Raw genomic sequence first — 25,773 nt, forward strand, 5'->3', positions numbered from 1 at the left:
AATTAAGGCCATCGGTAACGTCTGACATTTACAACATTCACTGTCCTCTTTTATGTCCCTAGTTACTTGTCTCGAATTGGAACATCGACTTTCTTCATAGCAACATAAAGACACAACGACTTAATGTATATAGTTGATGAGCCATACGAATATTCACAGAATGAATTAACTTAATTTGCACTTTCGTCTTCTTTTCAAGACAGAAACACCTAGGTATTGTAAGTTAACATGTTTTTTTCCAACTTTTTTCTTAGAAATACTGACTTTCTATTGCAATACTCTATCAATGATGAGAAATTCAACATGAACAGTACCCTTTGATATTTACTGTATTTTGTCACAAAAGTGAAAACGTAGTTCTATCATAATCAACAACTATCGATCGATCAAGAAATGTTGAAAATGTCTCGGCGGCAAGATATGCGAACGGTGTTAAGATGTCACTTGTTATCCCACACGATATACACAGGCCAGTATGCAAGGTTGAATACAAGGAAGGTGAGAGGAAATGCAATTCGCGCTATCCTGTCTGCTGTCCTCGCTTTCTCTCTAGCCGCCGCTACTTGACCAGAATTCTGCAACATACAATTCATCACAGAAACATAAAATTATTGGATCTGACGACGTGTGATTGAAATGAGTTTGATCGAATCCAGCAAATTTACTTTAATGTGGAATTTGAAGACGTCTAGGGGCTTTTGTTAGTGTCACGGATAGACATATCATTGGTGCAGTCAGATTAAGACTAGATCCATGCTGATTTGGTGTCAGAGACCGAAGCAACAAGGAAGTGTAGGGACAGGCAGTCATGTATGTTGATGAAATTAAGATGCAAGATACAAAAATCAGAAACAGGACCATGGTATGGATTGATAAGGATTAAATCTTAAAGTGTACCCTGAGAGTAATTTTATATTTAGATATAATGTTAAGAATGCCGTAAAAATAATAATAATGCAAACCCCGTCAAAATCCGTCGCCCCAGTGTCGAGTTATTAAAGCTCAAAATTGTCGATTTTCACCTGTCCGCCCAGACCTAATCAGTCGAATCGTCATTTCCGCGGAATCGAGGCTCTTCTACTCGTGACGTCATAAGTTCAACAGAAATGGCAGTCAACGTGACTGACAGTGACAACGACACCGCAACTGAGAGCGATTTGAGCATGGGTTTTGAGGAGTCTGATTATGGTGTGAATGATATGTCTGAAGACGGAATCCAGCCCTACCGATTTGAACTGGAATTACAAGACGATGTATCCAGTGAGGAGGAAAATGACCCTTCGAAAAGTGACGATCGCTTGGGCAACATAGATTGGCACGTACTTCACTGGGTCTCACCAGTAGTCGTGAAAGTAGTCGAACAGTGAATCGTCGTTTCAAAGAAACAAAATAAAATTGGGTGTGGTTTTGGACTAATTTTACTATCTTCAAGTCTCGATCAACAATATCTGACGTCGGGAAATCGCGTTTGTGCAAGACTATACATTCACGAGGTGTCGGGAATTTTCTTACCGAGAAGTTTCGTCCGAGGGGAATTTTTCTTTCCAGGGAATTTTCGTAGCACTATGGATATATATAGATAGGGTGTCAACAACCAATTATAACACCCTCCGCTGTGTTAATAATAAAAATTTGATGTTTTAGAAGTTTAAACAATTATTTGACTGGTTTTACCCTAGTACTGGTACGCGTCTGTTGTTAGCCGACAGGCGTGTCGCCTCACAGGTGTCACAATTGTTTTTTCCAGCCACAGAGGTGCTAATTACCTAACCTGGTACAGGTGTGATTATGAGTTTAGATGACATCTCTACACTGTGAACTGTGTTTTCAAATCAAGATTGGTGATCTTATTGTTATTTTTACGATCGCAAAATTAATAACTAAACAACATCGTCTGCTGGAAGATCTAAAAACCAAATACACCTTATACAAACAACATACACACATAACCTATTCTATAAATTCTATTCTATACTATATAATAGTAGTATGAAAATTCTCGGGGTGAAAATTCCCGTGACCCATTCACGACTAGGCCTTCTCCGAGTATTAGGCGTTCACGATTACGAAGGAATAATACCGCTCAAGTCATAGGCTAGCCAATCAATTTAAAATGTTTAGTTGTAGAATTAATAACAAAATATCAACCTAACAAATATACTTTTATATAATCAGCAATCAGTTTTATGTATCGACGTCATGCATCGACACCCCATCCGTGTTAGTGTTAGGACAACCATACACACCGCTTCCCTCCTCGATAGGAAGCCATTTTAGCGGATTTAAGCGCTAATTCACCGACCCCTCGTTCACTACCTTAGATATTGCGAAGATGCGAAGTACTTTCACGTAAATAAACAAAGAAATTACCACGGAAAATCCCAAAATAGATCACAATCACATGTAGCACAGTTAAGACAATATGGCTGCATCAACAAAAGCGTTGAGCTTATGACGTCACAAGTTTGGGTGCCCGAAAACGAGGTCAACGCCTCTCGGCCAAAGGTGTGTTTTTCAGAAAAGTCGCAATTTCTCAGTAACGGAACATTCCACGGCATTCGCGTTTTCGGCATAGTGTATTTTATGTGCAGAACTATTTTTCAATGTCAACATAGCTGACCTCTCAGGGTACACTTTAAATCTCATTGTTATCTGAGGCAATATCTTATATCAAATGTAACAAACGTTGCGATAGGAACATAAATGGAAAATAAAGCGATTTCATAATACATGTATTTCTTTATCGTGTTATAAAAACATTAAGGAATAAATGAATTTGTATTCCTTTTTGTGTTTGTTTATAGTGTCCGATAGGTTCTCTTTTCACTCTTTCCTACAAAGACAGTTTCTTCCTCCTGTCCTTCCCGCCTGTTGACTGCAATGTTGAGCGTACGAACAAGTGGATTATATCCCACCCAAGCCGTGATGTACTGCACTCATTATTTCATTTACTTTGGTACATGAACATAACATGCGATAGACATACTACATAACATAATAAAATAAATCTAATTTAACTATATTGCTGAATTAATTTCAACAGACCGAAGTTACTGGATATCAAATTACAGCATAAATCTGTTCTCCCTGTTGGAATGTCATCATTAAGTCTAGCGTACGATGACTTGGGAGTCTATAATGATTGTAATGACGTTAGGTAAGGATCACTTTACTGTGTCCAGATAATTACATTTCAGCGTGATAGCACTATAAGAACGTACTTAAGTGGTCCTATCATTCGACACCATAGAAGCTACCTATTGTATGTTATATGCAAAAGCAAATTGTTATGGTTTTTGACATGTTAAGCCGATGTGGGGATGACTGACTTCTTTCAATATTTTCCAGTCATTGGAACCTTTCATCATCTAGTCTTAATAGGATGACACAGCTATGTGCATCAGGTCTTCTGATATCTTATTGTAATTTAATGGCCCATTAGTATCAGGAAATGTTGGACAAAAATGTCAAAATTTGAACTTCACATGTTGCATTATTAGTCATCAAAATGACATTACTGTAGCCGATACATAATTTGTTTTGTTGATCAGACGTATATCGTTACCCTGTCTGTCTCGTCCTTACCTCTCTTGTAGTAAAATTTCCACTACTACCGCCATTAATATCGGTCTTTTTTGATTCCACAACAGATTCACGCCTTCTCCGTTCAACACGTGATAACACATTCACATGCGCAAACTGTATGAGAGCAGCGAAAACAAATAACAAGCAGATGGCCATCCAAACATCTATAGCCTTAATGTAAGATACCCGGGGTAGCTCTGACCGGGCGGATGAAGACATGGTTGTCATGGTGAGAACGGTAAGTAGACCGAGTGAGATCCGGGCAGGAACTGCATCTATGTTAAGCCAAAACGATACCCAAGATAGCATGACGATGAGGCTTGTTGGTATGTAAACCTGGATCAAGTAGTATCCATAGTTACGGGTCAGTTTGATGTTGAAACCAACACAGCTATACAGGACTGTAAAATTATAGATATTCAGAATTAATGTGTCGTTGTCATCAACAATGTATTCCGAATCAATATTTAACTGACCTAAATTGTAAAAAAAAAAAAAAAAAAAATACTGGCTGATCGTGAATAAAGCTTTTAAAAGACCACCAACCTCAGGCAAATCAAGAAATATCCGAGCCATGAAATTATAAAGGGTTGTAGATGGTAATAAATTACAATTCTAGTTCTATTTTTGAAAACTTAAACCTGCCCTTCAATAAGGTTAAACAACGTTTATCAGGAACCTTTGTTTCTGATACACGAGTGTTTTACTCGTGGGTTTTACATACGAATTGTATATGTATATTTTGTTTCTGAAACAACTTTGTCAACTGCATACATTACAATGTAAATAACAAAAGCTGGCCACTACATACATAGGACTACATCTTACCCCCACTGTACACCTCGTCACATGTGTAGGAACTGACTTCCCCGATCTCGAACTGTGGCGACACAAGTCCGTCCACCCGCATTACCGGTATATCGCGCCATTTCACGTGTAAAAAATCGGCACTGTGCCCGTCTGTAAATGTTAAGTGGTGATTCCTGAATTAATGTTCATATAGGTAGACCTTTACATATCTGACAATGTAACAGGTTTTTCGAAATGAAAATTATGAATAATATGCAGGTGTCTGATTCATAGATTAATAACTGTAACAATTATTCACCCCGAGTGTTCATGTTGTGCTGTTCTATTTCCCTTGCTTAAAGAACTAGTACATAAACCAGAGAGCACGTTTCAAGTAATAACTCGACAAATGGAGACTAAACAAGAACAAAAGAAGAATTGTACCTAATTGGAAACTAATCTTGTAAAAAGACCATAAAGGGAAAACGCATCTGTTGCTGCGTCGATGGTTACCGTCATGAAAATATCTATCAATTCGAAATAATGTGATTTGTAATTCTCATCAAAGTGATGACCATAAAACCAAATTTTATTATTTTTTGTCAAAATCAAATGCACACGGTGAAACTATGAAAGTGAGAAGAGCAGGATGGTTGCAGTCAAGAAATGGAAAGTTTCTAACCTTGATACATGTAATTGGAACAGATTTTATTTATTTATTGTTAGCGATGTACTTATGGCATACTTAGATCTTGAACGCTGAGAACCGTAGGAAAGAATGCTTACTAATATGGAATGGTACACAAGTTTGAAACAGTAAAGATAAATTTCAAAGACAGTTTACCTATCTCATTACTTATCCATTTTCTGTGACAAAATAAAAAATATTTACATCACCACCATTATCAAAATAGTAATTATTGATTACAAAATAGTGGTATTTTGATATCTCAAAGCTATCCATACATTATATCAGTTACGTGAAATCTAAAATTATGAATATGAATAAATTTTCGCTGATATGTAACTTACAGCTCTCAATCTCCAAATTACAGATTTGCTCATCTAGAGGATAAGTGTGAAGCTTCATGAAGCAGGAAAATGTTCCAGTTACCCTACAACAAACCAGATAGAGAAAATAAAAAAAAATTATATCATGAAAAATATTAATATGACGACATCGAGTAACCTATAAGAGTCGACATATTTTTTTCTTGCGTTAGCGATGTCATGCTAAATGCATGGTATTTCCCTGTATGAACACTCATTCGGAAGATTGGAGTGGTTTTATTAACACTGTTTTAAGTTTAAAATTTTCGCTCCATTATATATAAATTTAAAAATTGAAGATAAAATAATTATGTCTGTTTTTCTCTTCTTCGGACTAACTACTTGTCAGGCTATTTACACACTAAATGGACATTGGAAAGATCTATTGAGCACATACCAGTCAACAGAAGCGTGGTATTCCCTATTAATGCAAACTAGTTGTAAATCATTTCATGGAAGAATCAGTGCTTGCGAAAACGCAATGGATGAAGATACTCCATGTACTGCGGATGTTGATGTTTTCAAATTTCTAATTTTCTTGGGTCAATCAAAAGCTAGAAGTAAAAAGAATCCGTTGTTCGTTTTTCAGTGTATCCTTTTTCATGAAAAGAGCGAAAAAATATAACCGTATGAAAATAACATCCTTTACCGTGTATAAAGTTACCTTCGGCTGAAATAGACCGTGCCGTCGGGGTAAACGTAAATCAGAGTGTTTGGCACAGTGACGTGGTGAAAATTTGCTTCTTTTTCATTCCTGATATAGAGGTCGGGTATCCATAAGGAGGACACTTGTCGGGTATCCATCTCTAAATATCCCTCTTCATCTATAGGCGTGTGCATCAGACGCGAGTCATTCCATGTTTGACGAAGAAACATGCTCATTTTGAAGTCCTGAAAAAAGTAGTAAAAGTAGTGTCGACAAATGGCAGACAAAAATGTAACCAAAATCCAAACTAAAATCCAATAAAACTAGGGCATAAAATATTTCTCAACGTGATCACTTTCATGGCCGTATAATTACCCCATAATTATCATCGACCTGCATGTCTTGAAGGCCTGTGTTATAATCATCATACAGTCGACGCCAATCGTGATATGGGGAAAATGGCCATGTATAGATGCAATTTTCTTTTACATGTCAATCTAGTTTTTTCTTTGAATTTAAGTTTGAATTGGGAGAATGTCGACGTGTTGGTATTATCGTTTTCTTGATATACCAGATATATCATCTCACCTGCTTGTGTGTGCGTTTTGAAATTTAAAAAGACACGTCCCTCTTCAAAGTATATTTAAAAACCACAAAGAGTTTTCATGATTGTGTGATTCTGCTGAATATGGAATAATTTAAAATCCTGTATGTTAAATACATTCAATAAACAAAACTGGCTTTGAGTACAAAATGTATAAGACGTCTTTCACAATATTTTGATAGAGTAAGAAGTATTTGTGTACCAGACCAGGCTGACGCCATAGACAAGGACAGTGTTGAACCAACACAATCAAAGATTGTTATTGCAATCATTTATTTGTTATCAGAACTTTAATTGAAAATTAATTTTGTTTTCTATAATGGTGAGTTATCACGACATATTTTACTTTCGCAGAACACACTGTTACCTACCATGTTAGCCTCGCTAACTGAATCGATGGACAGAATATAAATCTGCACTTTGTCCACGACAGGGCCCCCTGTGTATAGGTATGTACAAAATAACAAAATAACAATAAAATAAGTAAAAACATGAATAAACAACGGTGAGAAAAAGCAGAAAATAAAATTATGCATTCGAACCCCGTTATCTCGAAGTTGTGTATCTCGAAGATTCCATTCAATTTAAAGTAATTTGTCGGTCCCAGTCAAACTTCATACCAAATATGCACACTCGATGTACTGGAATACCCAAGTGTATCTAATCAATGATGTATTATCTAAATTATTTATTTAGAATTTAGATATATATCGATGTAATGTTCCAGAAATGTTCTTTTCACAGCAGAGTCTGATATTACACAGTTCTACGCTATTACCTATCAGCAGGTTATGTTTACTTTACCGTTACAACTACATAACGTAGGAATTGATTTGCCATAATGCATACAGAATATCACAAACTTCCGTGCATTCGCTGGTAACTTTACCGTTCGTGTAAAATGGCCGAATAGTAGGATCGTAGTTCTGAAATAATGATTTCGTCAGGGATTGTCTGAAAATTAAAAGATATGAATATCAGAAGTGATATACTTCTGATAATTGGAATCAATAATGACAAAAGGGTACTTACATTAGTAAACAAAAAATAATTAAAAATGCATTTATCATTGATACCTATTAGAACGCAAATACTGATCTCAATACACAATGATAAGCGAGTATGAAAAGACTATAATTAGATAATTAATAATGGACCATGAAAAGTAAAGTTTGTGTGAAGAACGAAGAGTTTAAACAAGTTGTATAGACCACAGATTCCATGCTGTTCCATATAACCCTGTTAGTACACTATCAATGAAAATATATTATAAACGAATATATAACAAAGTATATTACCTGTATAGAAAAATCGGCTTGTGGGAGTTAACACTTCATTGAGTAATCATGTATAAAGGTGATTATCGAGAACATGGCTAGAAAAGGTATATATTTGTTGTATTACGATCATATACCGAAATTATCGCGTCAGTGTGATTTGTTACCCTATCAGGTTGCTTTGCCGATGACTGGGGCTGTTCTTTTTTATTTACCTTTGTATATCTTAGATATATAAAGATATTTAAGCATTGATAAAACCGATATACATTTAACACTTTCACAGAATCTGTATAACAAATGAAAAGGGGTGACTACTTACAATTGAAGAGAGATATTCTCGGGTGAGCTTCCTTCGGCTCTATGACATAAATTCCACAACATGAAGACAAGGATTCCTTCGTTCCTAAACATCCTCATCTTGGATCAAATAGCACTGTAAAATACTCCGTTCAGATTGATCTTTGCATCACAATTAATCGCACTAGCTAATTTTAATCCTATTAATGCTTGATTCCACCAACCATTTACATGTAATTGTGGCACTTAAAGGCCAATAGCATTGAATACACGATTGTAGTATACATACATACAAGCTTTCAGTAAACGAACGATAACTAACAACGCAGTCGTGCCATATAAAGGTCCTCAACAAATGAATGTATCTGCGATACGTTTGAGAACAGGTGGTTGAAAACATTAATAAGTATAAAACTGGGATTGAAAGAATCACACATGCCTAAACATTATTATTCACTCCCATTATACAAACAACGGTAGAACCAACAAAACAATAGGTTTGATCAATCCTGATATGTCCTGTCGCTGACCTGGTCTGAAGCTGATGGGTCTTTAATCCATTTTCTGCACAGATGATTTTACCAATATTGGTGGAATGGAAATAGAATACTTTTGAACGCGTGTACAATGTTATGTTAATAATCAAAGTATCTTGTCTCCATTGTGTTTGCTGGAAGTCAGTGATTGTCACAATGATCGTGGTCCAGCGAAACGATCCAATGGTGTTTGTATGATGGGAAGAATTCGATAGACATCCAGTGATCAATGATGTTATTTATGTACACTGGTTTACAAAGATCAAAAGTTACACCAACATCGGACCTGTTATCAGTGAACGTTCCACTTATAATCTCATCAAAGCCAGTCGTTTATACCACTAATGTCCATTTCGTATGGTTTCAGATTATGTATGGTATGACCACCAACTTCACTGTATCAAATATCAGGATATTGGGCAAGGTTATCATTTTAGCCAAAGCGGCATGGTGATTGAACATCATTGTTTTTTCTCTGATATTGCTTACTTTACACTTAAGTCTGTGCGATTTCTATTTTTAATGTTATCTGGTCTGAAAGATCTTAATGTTTTCTCGGCTTTGTTACAAAGACAGCATGTGTGACGAGGTAATGATATAATAAATGTGTCAATGAATTATTAATCATTTTCAGGCACCGAACATTTTTTTAATAAAAAATTCTCATTGTGTTTAGTCCCATCCGGCTAAACAAGATCTACATCGATTCCCCAGGGTCTCACGTATCTGTAGTTTAAGTCGGTGTCAGCCTTCCAAACTAACTTAACGTAAATACAACTACTTAAGATAAAAAGCTAGTAAGATAATATCTTCATTGTTATTAATTTACACCAAAAAAAGGAGGCGTGGCAACTAAGTCACCTCAGGAAAACATCCAAGGGTCGGTGTTCGACTCTCCCTACCCATGTTGTTCAGTGAGGTTGCCCCCAAGTACTATAAGAGAACCCTGCCTCAATTTGACCCTGACTGTTTACAGGGAGGTAAACAAACTACCAATAAAGGATTTGTCAAATTGATAACGTTGTAAGAAATGCGGAATAAAAGATCAAGTCAACATTATTTGTAGTTATGATGTGTAAAGTTTTCAACCTACAGAGAGCTGGTCACTCCTTTCATAACCATCTCTCTGGTTAAGTTAGTGTAATATGTCATATCCAAAATGATTTTTTTTGTGAAATACGAAATGATATTGACATGTTAGACTATGCTATAGTCTTATTGATAAAATCATTCAGTTTACCGATTTTGATATCATATATGTTAACGTCACCACTAATATCTAAATGGTCATGGTCAGGTGTTTACCTATTTCTCCAGTTATTTTTACAGCTGACGAATGGTCTAAATAACATTTGTTCTACAGAGCACCTTCACCATTAAGAACACGACATTTAAGGCAAATGTAACAAATACACAGGTGTGGCAATACACTGACTGATAGATGTTTAATCAGCTACACACTACTGGACTTGAGAACTAGAAATATGAAACATTGTGTTGATTTCCTCTGATAAGTAATTTCCCTTGTGCTTGTGTTGTTGCAATAGCAACTGTTGCAAAACAAGGTATAGCTTACCAAAGTTTATATTTAGTTTTGACATCAGGACTGCATGAGGTTTTGATTTTTAATAAATGATTTTTATAATTTCAAAGTTATATTCTGGTATATTTATGGTATGGATGTTACACTTAAGATCAATACTACTTCCATTTACTTAAATTATAACTAATAACTGAAAAAAAAAGTTCACCTAATAATACAAAGAGAAAATAAAACCTACAATGCATAACTACCGCAGGCAGTTTGTATTAGTAAGAATCAATATATTTAGAAAACAATGGCTCTAAAAGAAGTATATGAAACAAAGACCAGTGGTTAAAATGATAAGTTTAAAAACACAAGAAGAGGCCTCCCAACTGTTATAAGAATCAGATCACTTGTCCCGTAATACATCTCCTGATTCGTAAACCACATCCGTCATGTGGATCTATGTCAAATCAAAATTGTTTCCTGAGAATAGGTCAAAGGAATGAAAAAAAAAACGTAACGAACACATTTTAAAAAATGGTTAGTGTTGTAATGGGAGCACACCGAACAAGATTTCGTCATCACTAGTCCATATCCCCTGTGGAAATAGTAGATATTGTGAACAGAAGTTTACATCTACATGTCTTTACTGAACAGTGGAAGAATCAGGAATAAGATAGTTAACAACAGGAAAATTAATATCCATACTCTAATCAATTAATGGTAAGCTGTCTCTCTTCGTTACTTTTCAAATAAAAATCATGCTTAGTTGTTAAATGTAGAACGATACGTTTTATATCAATATCGCTGATTAAAATGGATTTTTTTTTTGTCATTTACTAATGGAGATCGTTACCATTGTATGAAGTTCGTTTGGAGGAGTATATTTTTGACAAAAGATTTTCAAGCACATGAAACAAAGATGGTTGTAAACAAATAGATAAACCGAACGGCATGACAATGATATACTTACGGTTCCAACCTGCAGAACAACATAACAATAATGTATTGTATGTCCTAGTACAAAATCAATGAGATGTAAATCTTTTTTGTTCCCTGTCAATCTTTGTTGTCTGGAGTATTTGTTTAAGTCGCACCTGATTCACACAAGATGGAAAGTAAACACATATCAATATATGCGTGTATCTGGTCGTTATGGAAACCATGGTGGCACTGGAACAATGCTACAAGAATGACGTTATCTAAATAACGGTTAAAGCCACTGGCTAGCAGTAAACAAAGGACAGGAAATGGTAAATATCGTTTTATTGCATCATAACGTTAACTGGGAATTGTCGATTTATCTCAGATATCATAATAGTAATATGAAAGTAGGATATAAAAACTTAATAAGTTAGAATTACAAAATCGACAACAATTTTGTTGGTGATCAAAATGGTCATGAATAATTCCTAACTTCTAATTTTTCTCCCCTCACAAAACCTATCACATTCTGTTGATCACCGGAATTTGGAGTACAAAAGACGACAGGATATGATACTCGGATAAAAATGTAAATAAATTCAAATATTTATAAACCCAATCAATGCCTTTCTTTTTAACAACATAAGTATAAATAGACATTGTCATCCCTTGTAATCATATCCTCTTCTGTTTATATGCACGTTATCTTTCCCAAGGTCGGCCCCAACACATTTACCTGGGACGTAGCTAGCCCAGCAGAAATGTGTAAGCGCAGACGGGGGGATCTGAATTTGACGATTTCAAGGATGCATTGAATCGTTTTCTGAGACAGTTTATTTTATTCATTTAACAACAAACTTCAACCCCTGATATTTATTTTCAACCTTAGTTTTGTAATTTTGTCCAACATACTCTGTGCACGGATTTTTTTATGTGTTAGCCAGGGCTTTTTCTTTCTATGGAAGCTACGCCCCTGTCTACGTGAAGTTCTATCTTGAATTACCGCGATTTGAGTTCACTCTCACGGATGGCAATAGCAGCATTTCTTCTCACTCAATTAAAAGTATGGAGTTATGTGAGTTGTCAAGAATTGACTAGTGTTTCGCTTGATCTGAACCTATTGGTAGGATCCCTCATCGGAATTGACAAAATACTAGTTGTGCGAGTTGTCAAGAATTGACTGGTATTGCACTTGATCTGAATTTGTGGTAGGAGCTCTCATCGGAACTAACAAAATACTAGTTGTGCGAGTTGTCAAGAATTGACTGGTGTTGCGCTTGATCTGAACCTATTGGCAGGATCTCTCACCGGAATTGACAAAATATTAATTGTGCGAGTTGTCAAGAATTGACTGGTGTTTCGCTTGATCTGAATCTGTTGGTAGGAGCTCTCATCGGAACTGACAAAATACTAGTTGTGCGAGTTGTCAAGAATTGACTGGTGTTTCGCTTGATCTAAATCTTTTGGTAGGAGCTTTCATTGGAACTGACTCCCAATACTAGATGTTAGAATTCCTCTGGTGCAAGCGTCGTACTCTGAAACATGTGTTTTACAGAAAAGTCATCAAAGACATCGCAGTTGTCGTATCATTCATCATCGTGAAAAAATGAAATGCTTGTCCAATCAATATCGTTACTGTATAAGTCAGGAATAATCTAAATCTATTGAAAGAAGGGTCAATAAAGGCGTACAGGATGAATACGGTATCGCAAAAACTATAAAAAGCAAATCAAGCATTTCGGTGTGTTTGAAGAAAAGTTTTGCACAAAATTAGCCTAAGGCAAGAAAAAAATAAGCGTTTTTGGGGTTGATTTATCAAATTATCAAAAGATTTGTTTGTCTTTTATAGATGTATAAACTTTATTTTACAGTCATTCCGAAGTAAGCTAATAGTTTATACTAATCACTAATGAAGCACGCGAGGGGTCTTACTGTGAGAGGAAACAGGGGTTCTCCGGGAAAAATAACCTGATCTGGCAGGTGATCCCAAACTTTTCCGCGCTCGATCGGGAAATCGAAAAACGGATGTCTATATGAAAGGCGAGTGCGTTTTCACTGCGCCACCCGACCACTTTTAAAGTATCATACACAGAAATCTGTATCGAGGCTGACACTGTTAGATGTCATTTTCATTTTTAGTGTGCCTTTTGTATCCTGTACCAGAGATATGGCATGGACAAAATCTGGTTTTCGTGTGTAAACTCAGGGTTCAGTGCACAAAGTTAACTATTGTTCATCACACTTAATAAAATCCATCGATATTTGAAAGTGTTTGGGTTGGATTGCTTTTCAGCCCTAGCGAAACAAAAGTCGCGGTCGATGTTTTATATACATATATTAGCTTTAGTACAAACATTTTAGCCCCTCCTTTGATCTTAAAGGTCACCCGCAATGAAAATAAAGTTATTTCTCGTGAAAAAAATCATTAAATGTCTTAAATGTCGTGTATTGCACGATGTACAGGTAGCACTGTTTCTACCTATAAACACCCGAGGAAGTTAAACTATCTGAAGTTATAGCCCTTCTAAAAACCCAAGGAATCTCATTGGTCGATCATTTGTGACGTCAATTCCTCCTCTAGACATATATTCATTAGTAGTGTGTTTCAACCTCGATAATCCAGGGTGGCATGCTCCAGGGATGCAGAGAGCGAACGTGGTCGTAATTTTTGGAGTATCGATGATGAAAATAAAACACACAGTGTTCCATCACTGCCTAATAAGACTGACGATAAAACTACCATATCATAAGAGACAGCTACCGTCTGGCGGAGTTGACGTCACAGATTTTGAGTGCCGAGGATACCCGAAAGCTACCGGAAAAAGTCGAAGCGTGAAGAGGTAATCAAACTCGCCTGGAGCGGAACGCACTTGGCTACAACCACATCGAGAGGTGAAAATCGATTCAGGGCATTACCCAATTAAAATATTGTTGCCGGTTACATCTAAAACTCAAAACTCCAACAGTATATACGGACTGATGAAGACCACAATTCAAACCACACATACAGGAAATAGAAAATTGCCTTTCTCTTGCTCATTAAAGATCGATGTGTCCCGGGAAATTCCTCTATTTTTAAAGTAGATAAGATTCAATGTCTAAATGTATGATGAAACGATTACTTTTGCTATACATTGAAAAATAGTTGAATTTCAATGAAATCTGTCTTCACTGGTCGGTCAGAATGTCTTTGTAAATTGTTTTTAATGCACCGTATTTGAAATAAATCTTTTCCATCATGGCTATTATCACATTTAGTACTTCAAGTTCCACAATTCCCATAGCGATACAAGAACATATTTTGACGCCATATATACCGATTTGATCGTCAATATTGTCAACGATGGGTAGATTGCTTAGGACTATAACATTTCCAATCAGAGACACATTTTAATATTGATGAAAAACCACAGCATCATCAGGTCCATCTGACAGCCACCGACAAAAGGCCATCAGTCTAATTGTTACCTGATATAACACTGTATATGCCATAAATCATGATTTTTTTTTAATATAAATTCTTTAATAGGTCGTGTATTGCAATTTAAAACATACCGTAAATAAAAAAAATTGCAGTATTATCGTGAAGCAATCAAACAATGCTGATACTGATAAACGCGTGATTTTCACTCAAACTTGATAACACAGGGTCAGGAGATGAACTAAATGACAAATTAATTCCTTTTTTCGCACGTTTTTTCAGCCACAAAATAAAAATAACTAACATATGTAACAAATATGAACTTATGTGTTTCCATAATAAATTAAGTAAACTGAATATACACCAGTTAGTTCCATGCGTACCCGAAGGATAAGCGTCTCCTACTACATCGAGTACAACCGCCGCGTACCTATTTACACAACGTAGTGAGACCTGGGTTACTGCTAACCATCAAGCTAGTATTTACCAAATAACATCTCTCAGAGTTCTTTGTTTCATGTTTTTGTGTATGTCAATATATGACAAACATGAAACGAGATCAAGCTGTTGAAGGTAGGACAATATGTGACCGTTCCGGACCTATATAATGGTGTCCAAACTGGCCTTTATATACACACATTGTCAAACAGCTTACAGGGCTTTAAAACAGTCAATCATATTTACAGTAAGTCCTCTAACAACCAATTATATTTGTACGTGAAAATCCAAATCAATCAATACACAGCAATCTGCATAAAAGGGTCACTGAACTGTGACCAATTGTCACACTAGGTCAGTTCATGATTTGTCCTATCACAACAAAGTTTCGGAAAAATACAATGTTTTTTAATTCTAACGTGCTTTGTTTCAGATGCTATTTGTAATTAATGTTATGAATATTTCTAACTGGGAGTTAAATTAATGGTAGTCAGGCTTTACAAATATAAATAGGTCAGTGAAGATCAAGAGACGAAGGATAAATGGCATCCATTCAACGCATTGTTCCAATTTTTGAAGTTTTATGTAGGAGGATAATTTTACGGACAGTAGCCGATTGGCAGATTGATTAGGTAAAGCTGATAAATCACAATAAAACACTAACATAAATGTGATGGTTTTTTATAATATGTATGTACTGTAGTTGATGTTTATCAAAGGATTAACGTTAATCTTCGCAGCCAAGGTCCGTGAAAGTCAAGGGGACATCAATGGGAAGGGGACATCAATGGAAAGGGGACATAAATGGGAAGGGGACAGCGATGGAAAGGGGATATCAATAGGAAGGGGACAGTAATGGGAAGGGGACATCAATGGGAAGGGGACATCAATGGGAAGGGGACATCAATGGGAAGGGGACAGTAATGGGAATGGGACAGTAATAGGAAGGGGACAGTAATGGGAAGGGGACATCAATGGGAATGGGACAGTAATGGGAAGGGGACATCAATGGAAAGGGGACAGAAATGGGAAGGGGACAGCGATGGAAAGGGGATATCAATAGGAAGGGGACATCAATGGGAAGGGGACATCAATGGGAATGGGACAGTAATGGGAAGGGGACAGTAATGGGAAGGGGACAGTAATGGGATGGGGACATTAATGGGAAGGAGACAGTAATGGGAAGGGGACAGGAATGGGAAGGGGACAGTAATGGGAAGGAGACAGAAATGGGAAGGGGACATCAATGGGAAGGGGACAGTAATGGGAAGGGGACAGTAATGGGAAGGAGACAGTAATGGGAAGGGGACATCAATGGGAATGGGACAGTAATGGGAAGGGGACAGTAATGGGAAGGGGACAGTAATGGGATGGGGACATTAATGGGAAGGAGACAGTAATGGGAAGGGGACATTAATGGGAAGGGGACAGTAATGGGAAGGGGACATTAATGGGAAGGGAACAGTAATGGGAAGGGGACAGCGATGGAAAGGGGACATCAATAGGAAGGGGACAGTAATGGGAAGGGGACATCAATGGGAATGGGACAGTAATGGGAAGGGGACAGTAATGGGAAGGAGACAGTAATGGGAAGGGGACATTAATGGGAAGGGGACAGTTATGGGAAGGGGACAGTAATGGGAAGGGGACAGTAATGGGATGGGGACAGTAATGGGATGGGGACATTAATGGGAAGGGGACAGTAATGGGAAGGGGACATCAATGGGAAGGGGACAGTAATGGGATGGGGACATCAATGGGAAGGGGACAATAATGGGATGGGGACATCAATGGGAAGGGGACAGTAATGGGAAGGGGACAATAATGGGAAGGGGACAGTAATGGGAAGGGGACAGTAATGGGAAGGGGACAGTAATGGGAAGGGGACATCAATGGGAAGGGGACAGTAATGGGAAGGAGACAGTAATGGGAAGGGGACATTAATGGGAAGGGGACAGTAATGGGAAGGGGATATTAATGGGAAGGGAACAGTAATGGGAAGAGGACAGCGATGGAAAGGGGACAGTTATAGGAAGGAGACAGTAATGGGAAGGGGACATCAATGGAAAGGGGACATCAATGGGAAGGGGACAGTAATGGGATGGGGACAGTAATAGGAAGGAGACAGTAATGGGAAGGAGACATTAATGGGAATGGGACAGTAATGGGAAGGAGACAGTAATGGGAAGGGGACATCAATGGGAAGGGGACAGTAATGGGATGGGGACAGTAATGGGAAGGGGACAGTAATGGGAAGGGGACATCAATGGGAAGGGGACAGTAATGGGATGGGGACAGTAATGGGAAGGGGACATTAATGGGAAAGGACACCTATGGACTTGCCATATAATTGACCATGATTTGATAATGTTTGATGAAAATCCGTTTTCGGTTGATTTAAACATGTGTACTATATAAATATTCCACTGTTGGTACTCGTCTCGTACATTTCTCTGTCGCTATTGAGGGACAGTAAGGAGGGGGGTCATTTTATGTACTTTGCACTTGGTTTCTCAAAAACTCTTATCATTTTATAACAAAAAATTGTACTAAATTAGAAACGGATACCTTAGAAGCTTATACTAACAACTCCGCGGTTTCGTTCTTCTGGGACTTGTCCGTGCGGAAAACAGTTGTAAGCGCGATAACCCAACTCGTTCTGTTTAGATCGTACAACATGTGGAGACATTTACGACTCCACGTTACAACATGATCACTCTACTTTAAACCCTACTTCTTTTTTTTTTTTTAAATCTCAACCATACCAGTAATCTCCCTTTAACATGTTCTTTTTCACAGTTATCCTAAAGACTCATGTAACATGCAATTGATGTCGTTGGTACATTGTACTTTACAATAAAATAGAAACTTTTTCAATGAACATGCTGTATAGAATTGGAAATAAGAAAATAACTGACTCTTCTAGATCATCCGCGAAACCTGATCTTTTCCTACACCGAAACAAACAGGGACAGCTTTCTACGAATTTTCCACCAGATACTTGCATGCTGCTTCCAGCCAGTGACTTTTGGTGTTTACAAGTAACAGTTGACTTGTTTCTGCTGAGAGAGAGAGAGAGAGAGAGAGAGAGAGAGAGAGAGAGAGAGAGAGAGAGAGAGAGAGAGAGAGAGAGAGAGAGAGAGAGAGAGAGAGAGAGAGAGAGAGAGAGAGAGAGAGAGAGAGAGAGAGAGAGAGAGAGAGAGAGAGAGAGAGAGAGAGAGAGAGAGAGAGAGAGAGAGAGAGAGAGAGAGAGAGAGAGAGAGAGAGAGAGAGAGAGAGAGAGAGAGAGAGAGAGAGAGAGAGAGATGAAGAATATGAGGAAGTTTTTCGGTTGCCACTATTTAATTTGGATTTTATTTTCTATTTTTGTTGTGTTCGTGTGCTGTTTTGTGTTTTGTTTGTTTGTTTCTCCATTCCCTAGAGCGATATATACTCAGATGTCATTTTCGTGTATATACCTCCTGACAATTGCTGCTATTCTTTTCTTAATCTGAGAAGCTGACATTACTTACTCTGATTAAGATTGTAGGTGCTGAAATCCCTGTCCTTAAACAAATCGTCCTTGAATTAAGGAATTTTCCTTAACTTAAAATTTCCCACAGGAAAGCATTACATAAGTGAAGGAAATTTCCTTTTATTTAAGTTTGTCCTTAACTTACGTAATGCTTTTCTGTGGTAGTTAAAATTTCCTTATGTTAAGAAAGATTCATGAAACTGGGGCGTGATCATGTCTTCCATGAAATATTTCAGGGTCTTCATATTATTTTTTGGTCATGTTTTGGTCACCGACTACGATTTGTATTATTAAGTCTGATCTCTCGTGTTTCCTCGTTGTTTTGATAGATCAAACCAACGCTTTTTTCGAGAATACATACACTATGATCATGCTTGAATGAAAGGAACCTCCATCAACTCTGAAAAGGTGAAGGATATCATCTGAAATACACACATCTAGATAATAATAAATACAGCGGGATTTTTATTCCTGTTTGAGTGCTAATTTTCAATTGATAACATTTATTTTCATATTTCAATCTGTGCCCATTTACTAGGTACATCCTTAAATCTTGCTATATTTTCTAGCTTCCTTTACCCTCGATACTTCATGGGTTACGCCCACTATCGCTCTCAGCATCCATGGAACACGTCATGACACAACTGAAGGTTCGGCGTGCGACACCTTGTGGACAAGACTGGGGCTTGATCCTTATGACATGTATTGTGTCTGCAGTGTCACCTATTAAGCTAACAAGGCATTTCATCAACAAAGACCTACACACCAATACAACTATGTCATACTAGGACCATTTATAATGATGTTTTTTGATGCATCAGATATTTTGGCATCGGTATTTTCACCGTTGTCTTTCTTTGCCCTGTTTGGGAGTGACATAACAACGACGAGACAACATACCAAGGTCTCCAGGTTGATGTGATTAACTAAATGTGGAGTTAAAATACTATTCGCAGTAATGCTTCGGTCGTCACTGTCAACACATGAGTGCGATAATCTTGTACACACATTGACAATATACACCAGTGGAGTCCAATATCCTTACACACATACACAGCGAGCAGTAACTAGGACACAACTTCACACATGAAATAACTATGTTTGAATCAGTGGTTGAACTTTTCACAAGCACCAGTGGCTTAATATGGACGTCTCTGGTTCTACTTGTGACTTATTATCTGTGGAGCAGACACCAAAGACTGAAATCCCTGCCCCCTGGGCCGACACCTCTCCCACTCTTGGGAAATCTACTCGATCTCTCTTCCGGTGACCAGGTTGAAGCATTTCGTAAACTGAAGGAAAAGTATGGCGACCTGGTCACTTTGCACGTGGGGTCCTTCACGATAGTTGTGGTCAGTGGTTATGACACACTGCGGGAACTGTTCGTCAAGCGTGCACACGCTACGTCAGATCGGCCTGACATTTACACGTTCAAGGAGATAACACGCCGACACGGTATTTATGTCCACAATTCACTTTATTTGAAGAAAGTTTTACTTAGTTCAATCGTGATAGTAATCTGTATATTCTTCTCAATGACCGATACATATTAAGTTAACAATGATACTTTGGTGAGCTTTTGTCACTTAATTTGCTTGTCCAATATGCACGTTGATACCAAATCTAACCTCATTCTATCCCATATGACTTAAACTTGGGCCTCTCGGTTATGTATTTTGAAGATTCACCACATTCAACCTCCGTGACCTTGAGATAAGAGGTCAATATTGATTTATATATATATATGTACGCATGTTTTTGTCCAAATACAATCAACCGGACACTGATACTGATAGATTAGCATGCTGGAAGGAAAAGACCATCAATCTGATGTAGTTATTGATATAGGGGGTAAATAATTTCTTTTTTTAATAAGTCATATTTTTGCAATATATGCATAATCAATGCTTTGTTTCTTGGAAAAAAAAACTGTATACTAATATCCTGAAATATTCCGTCTGTCCACAGGAATTACCAGCAGATCTGGGCCAGAATGGAAGATACATCGAACGTTTGCCCTCAATGGACTAAGGGATTTTGGATTTGGGAAGAAAAGTCTGGAAGGGAAAATTACGGAAGAAATTGAAATATTTTTAAACTTAATTGACAAGAAACAAGGAACCCCAGTATGTCTCGAATCGCCCATCCAGATTAGTGTTGCTAATATCGTATGTTCCATTGTATTGGGTAAGAGGTTTGAACATGATGACCCTGCTTTTAAGAAACTGATATCTTTGATTCAGGAGAATATAGCTCTTGCCGGTGTTTCTGGACTCCTTAACCTTCTTCCTATTGTGCGATACATACCAGGTGATCCCATGCAGTGTGGGAAAGTGCTTTCTAACGCTGCCAAGATTTACGGGTATTTTGGTGAGCTCGTTGATCGCCATCGCAAGGATTACCAAGAAGATGACATCAAGGACATAATCGATGTTTACTTGAAGGAAATGAAAAAATTAGAAGGCCAGGTTACATCATTTACTGGTATGTGTCACAAAGTAGATAGACCAGGTCAATTATTTATTTTCTATTGACGCAAATATAACATTTAACTGTACGTTTGCAATTCAGAATTGTCTTAATATGAATTAAACGACGTTTTTTTTACTAAAATTTACAATCAATCGATAAATATATGTTTATATTACGTCGCTGTACATATGTTTTCTAAACTGAGAACATTCTCACCATGCCTCGCCAACTATACTTGTTTTTTTAATGAAATGTTCTGATAAGAACTTTGGTCAACTCTCATGGTTTTTTGCATCTTATTCATTGTTTAAAGACCATGCGCCATGTTCTACCACGTGACGTAATGCCGCAAGCTTTGGTTGGTGATGTAATCGTTTTAACATTAACAAAATGAAACGAAAGCGAAAAAGCAAAGAACCAAACATAGTTCAATGCATCTCCGATGTACATGTCTATAAGATAATAACGATCTAACTTTTCAAATATGTTTTAAGATTTACAGCTACGAAACACTGTGGCCGATTTATTCGCCGCAGGAATGGAGACGACTACCACCGTTCTTCTCTGGGCTGTCTTGTTCTTCCTCAACAACCCGGATGTACAGAAGCGTTGTCATGAGGAGGTAACGAGGGTTGTAGGAGAGGGTCGATTCCCGTCCCTGTCAGACCGCTCGGACATGCCGTACATTGAGGCCACGATCACAGAGATCCTCAGATGTGGGGATATAACCCCACTCGGGTTACCACATGTTGCAAGTGAAGATGTTGAAATCAATGGATACACTCTCCCGAAAGAAACGGTGCTCATTACAAATATTAACTCTGTTCACACTGATCCACAACTTTTTAAAGACCCGGGTAAATTTGACCCATCAAGATTCTTGGACAAGGACGGAAAGGTTCATGGAACAGAGCATGTCATTGCCTTCTTCTTTGGTAGGTATTCTAACGTCGGTATAAATTTAGATACCTACTACTAAATCGTCTTAGTGAACTTTATAGATGTGAGTTTGTATGTAACGGCAGCGGTATTTAATCTAACTTACTACTGGCAACTAGTAACAGGCAAACAAAATCAACTGAAATCGCATTTGAAGATCTTGATGTCACTGTTGTAAAAGATAACAAAAAAACAGAAACTCGATAGAGAATACAACTAAAAAAAACGTAAGTCAGTCTAAATATAGATGCCTTTGTCACACAACAGAATATATAGGAACGTGTGCATGGACGTGTAGGAACGTGTGCATGGACGTGTAGGAACGTGTGCATGGACGTGTAGGAACGTGTGCATGGACCTGTAGGATGTGTGCATGGACGTGTAGGAAAGTGTGCTAGGAACGTGTGCATGGACATGTAACAACGTGTAGGAACGTGTGCATGGACGTGTAGGAAAGTGCATGGACTTGTTTGTAGGAACGTGTGCTAGGTACGTGTGCATGGACATGTTAGAACGTGTAGGAACGTGTGCATGGACGTGTAGGAAAGTGTGCATGGACTTGTAGGAACGTGTGCTAGGAACGTGTGCATGAACGTGTTGGAAAGTGTGCATGGACATGTAAGAACGTGTAGGAAATTGCATGGACGTTTAAGCATGGAAATGAATCGCTTTCACCAATACCTTAACTAACAAAAGTCTGTACCAGAAGTTTGACGTACTAGGAGATTGGTTGTATTCATAGAGCATTGGGCTGGACACTTCATATATGTTGAAGTTAGACGGGAAGACTATGTATAAAGACGAAAATGCCATAGTGTGAGAAGTAAATGATTCGTTATAGATTATAAGTATTAGATTGACCCGGGCTAGTGTTAACTTAATATTTAGTATCACGGGTATTGAAATATATCTTAAATAAGTGACATACAAATAACGGTACAGATCAACATAAACTGCCAGGTTTGTCAGACAACGTTATGATTGTGATATCGGTTACAACATAAAGTTAGGATGAGTCTGGGGTTTTATAACGTACAGTCGTCTTGTTCCAAGATGGACCACGGACACGATAGATACATTTATTTTTTCCTGTCCGTTCAGATTTAATCCTTCCCTACCTGGATAACTGCGTATTTCAATTCTGATCTTCGATGTGTTCTGATAGATGTTTTACTTTCAGAGGACTGTAGGTGAAAAAATATTCGCTGAGACTTGGATCATTTCAGATTGTTTCACAATCTTTCTCATCTTACTGACCTTGTCTTTATGTAGACATTTATCAAACATACCATCACGACATTGTGATATGTCTTGTATTGTATCAGTCCTGTCCACATATTCTAAACACGACCAAATCTATGTTTTGTATTGTATCAATCCTGTCCACATATTCTAAACACGACCAAATCTATGTCTTGTATTGTATCAATCCTGTCCACATATTCTAAACACGACCAAATCTATGTCTTGTATTGTATCAATCCTGTCTACATATTCTAAACACGACCAAATCTATGTCTTGTATTGTATCAGTCCTGTCTACATATTCTAAACACGACCAAATCTATGTCTTGTATTGTATCAATCCTGTCCACATATTCTAAACACGACCAAATCTATGTCTTGTATTGTATCAATCCTGTCTACATATTCTAAACACGACCAAATCTATGTCTTGTATTGTATCAGTCCTGTCCACATATTCTAAACACGACCAAATCCCTTCCCATATGTTTTTATTCTTTATTTTCTGCAGTGATACTTTTTTCAGTATGTTGTTCATGAAATATTTTGCGTGTATGACGTGGCCCTCCTCTTCTACAATTTCGTTTACATTTTTTGCCTTTGATGCATACCACGTGATCATGTTCGATGATACAGACTCCATTTATTTGCATTACTTTATTCACATCATTTAAACTTCCAGAACATTAAATTATTTATTTATTTATTGAATTTTATATGAGCAACAAAAAAAATTATATAGAATTGACAATTCTCTCACATATCCTTATAAACACTTGATGGATTTTATTATAATGTCATGAAGCGATGTTTTCTCAACGGTATTTTGAAGGATATTCCTTGACATATTTTCATAATCAATGTATTTCAATGCAATAAAATATTAAACACGACCAAATCTATGTCTTGTATTGTATCAATCCTGTCCACATATTCTTAAACTTTTTTCAGTGTAACAGAAATATCTCTATGTTTAGAGTATATGCGGATAATTTCGTCACTTCTGAGCCTCGAACACGTTAACTTTTAAGTTTATTTTTTATTTCAAATATCTATTTCAGAGTCGTATCACGTGTTCAATTTAGATATTCTATTATTTAACAGGTCGCCGTGTGTGTTTGGGAGAGGCCCTTGCCAGGTCTGAGCTTTTCTTATTCATCTCCTCAATGATACAAAGATTCCACATTAAACCTGTGGACGAAAACAACATCCCTCCTGTTAAGGGCATCCTTGGAGTGACCTTCAAACCATGCCCTTTCGAATGTATAGCGGAGAAAAGAATTTAGGAACATCTCTTAACAACAAAAAAATCGAATAAGTGTAGACTTCTAGACTGACATATCACTGTATACTGATATTGTGAAATAAATATCCTTTTGAAAACATAATTTTGATTTTTCATTACATAACTCTATAACATTCAACATTGTGCAGTGGAATAAAATGGCCGAAGTTTGAGGAAACTGTTATTCTCAATCAAAATACATAAAATTAGAACGACATTTAACATAAGAAAGAGACCTACGGAGAGTACAAAGTTGTTTTTTTTTATTAAAGTTTTTCTCCATAATCACATACAACTATACAATCTCACCTCACAATGATCCAAATTTGTGTACACACATACATTTTAATAGGGTACTGTACTGTACAATTTACACTTAATGATATAAATCTGTATACACACATACTTTGTAATAGTATACTGTACTGTACAACTTACACTTAATGATATCAATTTGTATACACACATACTTTGTAATAGTATACTGTACTATACAACTTACACACAATGATATAAATCTGTATACACACATACTTTGTAATAGTATACTGTACTATACAACTTACACACAATGATATAAATCTGTATACACACATACTTTGTAATAGTATACTGTACTATACAACTTACACACAATGATATAAATTTGTATACACACACATATACTTACTGTACTATACAATACACACAATGATATAAATCTGTATACACACATTACATATATATGATATAAACTTACACACCAAGGATATAAACACGCATACTTTTAATAGTATGCTGTACTATACAATTTACACACACTGATATAAATTTGTATATAGAGGTACGTTAGAGGTACACATATGTATATTGAACTTACATCTTACACATAATGATATAAATTTGTATACACATGTACTTAGTAATATACTATATTTTCACAAGTTGGTAATTTAACGTATAGTTGTATAATTTTTATTTTAATCAGCAGATTATCTTAACTTAACAACTGATTGATAAAAATCCATTTATTTTTTTTTTATCTTTTCTTGTTTTTTACATGTATATGCATATATTCCCATATCTTCTATTTTATTATAATAGTTTATGTATTTTTTCCCTTCAGAAATTGTAGGTACCGTATTTTTCAACCTACAATAGTAAATAAAGTATCACATGAGAATTAGTAAAAATTAATTTCACATCGGTGTTCCACATCTACATCTGTTACACCAAAAATA

General features: G+C 36.8%; 2 protein-coding genes across 2 annotated transcripts; one reads left to right on the forward strand and one right to left on the reverse strand.

Annotated features, from left to right (window-relative positions):
- Window positions 1-440: 440 nt before the first annotated feature.
- LOC132563576 (glycine receptor subunit alpha-2-like) lies at window positions 441-8,371 on the reverse strand. The gene is made up of 8 exons (XM_060228320.1): window positions 8,274-8,371; window positions 7,564-7,628; window positions 7,046-7,113; window positions 6,089-6,315; window positions 5,407-5,489; window positions 4,414-4,545; window positions 3,586-3,986; window positions 441-575 (listed from the first exon to the last, which is right to left on the reverse strand). Exons 1-8 carry the CDS (start codon window positions 8,369-8,371, stop codon window positions 441-443), a joined length of 1,209 nt encoding a protein of 402 aa, XP_060084303.1.
- An 11,338-nt stretch (window positions 8,372-19,709) lies between these two features.
- Window positions 19,710-24,600, forward strand: LOC132563429 (cytochrome P450 2J4-like). The gene is made up of 4 exons (XM_060228192.1): window positions 19,710-20,067; window positions 20,581-21,096; window positions 21,579-22,019; window positions 24,373-24,600. Exons 1-4 carry the CDS (start codon window positions 19,710-19,712, stop codon window positions 24,552-24,554), a joined length of 1,497 nt encoding a protein of 498 aa, XP_060084175.1. The 3' UTR covers window positions 24,555-24,600.
- The last annotated feature ends 1,173 nt before the right edge of the window (window positions 24,601-25,773 follow it).

Source organism: Ylistrum balloti, unplaced genomic scaffold (assembly GCF_031769215.1).
Source record: "Ylistrum balloti isolate Yb309-2 unplaced genomic scaffold, AGI_CSIRO_Ybal_v1 Utg369674, whole genome shotgun sequence".
Taxonomy (NCBI): domain Eukaryota; kingdom Metazoa; phylum Mollusca; class Bivalvia; order Pectinida; family Pectinidae; genus Ylistrum; species Ylistrum balloti.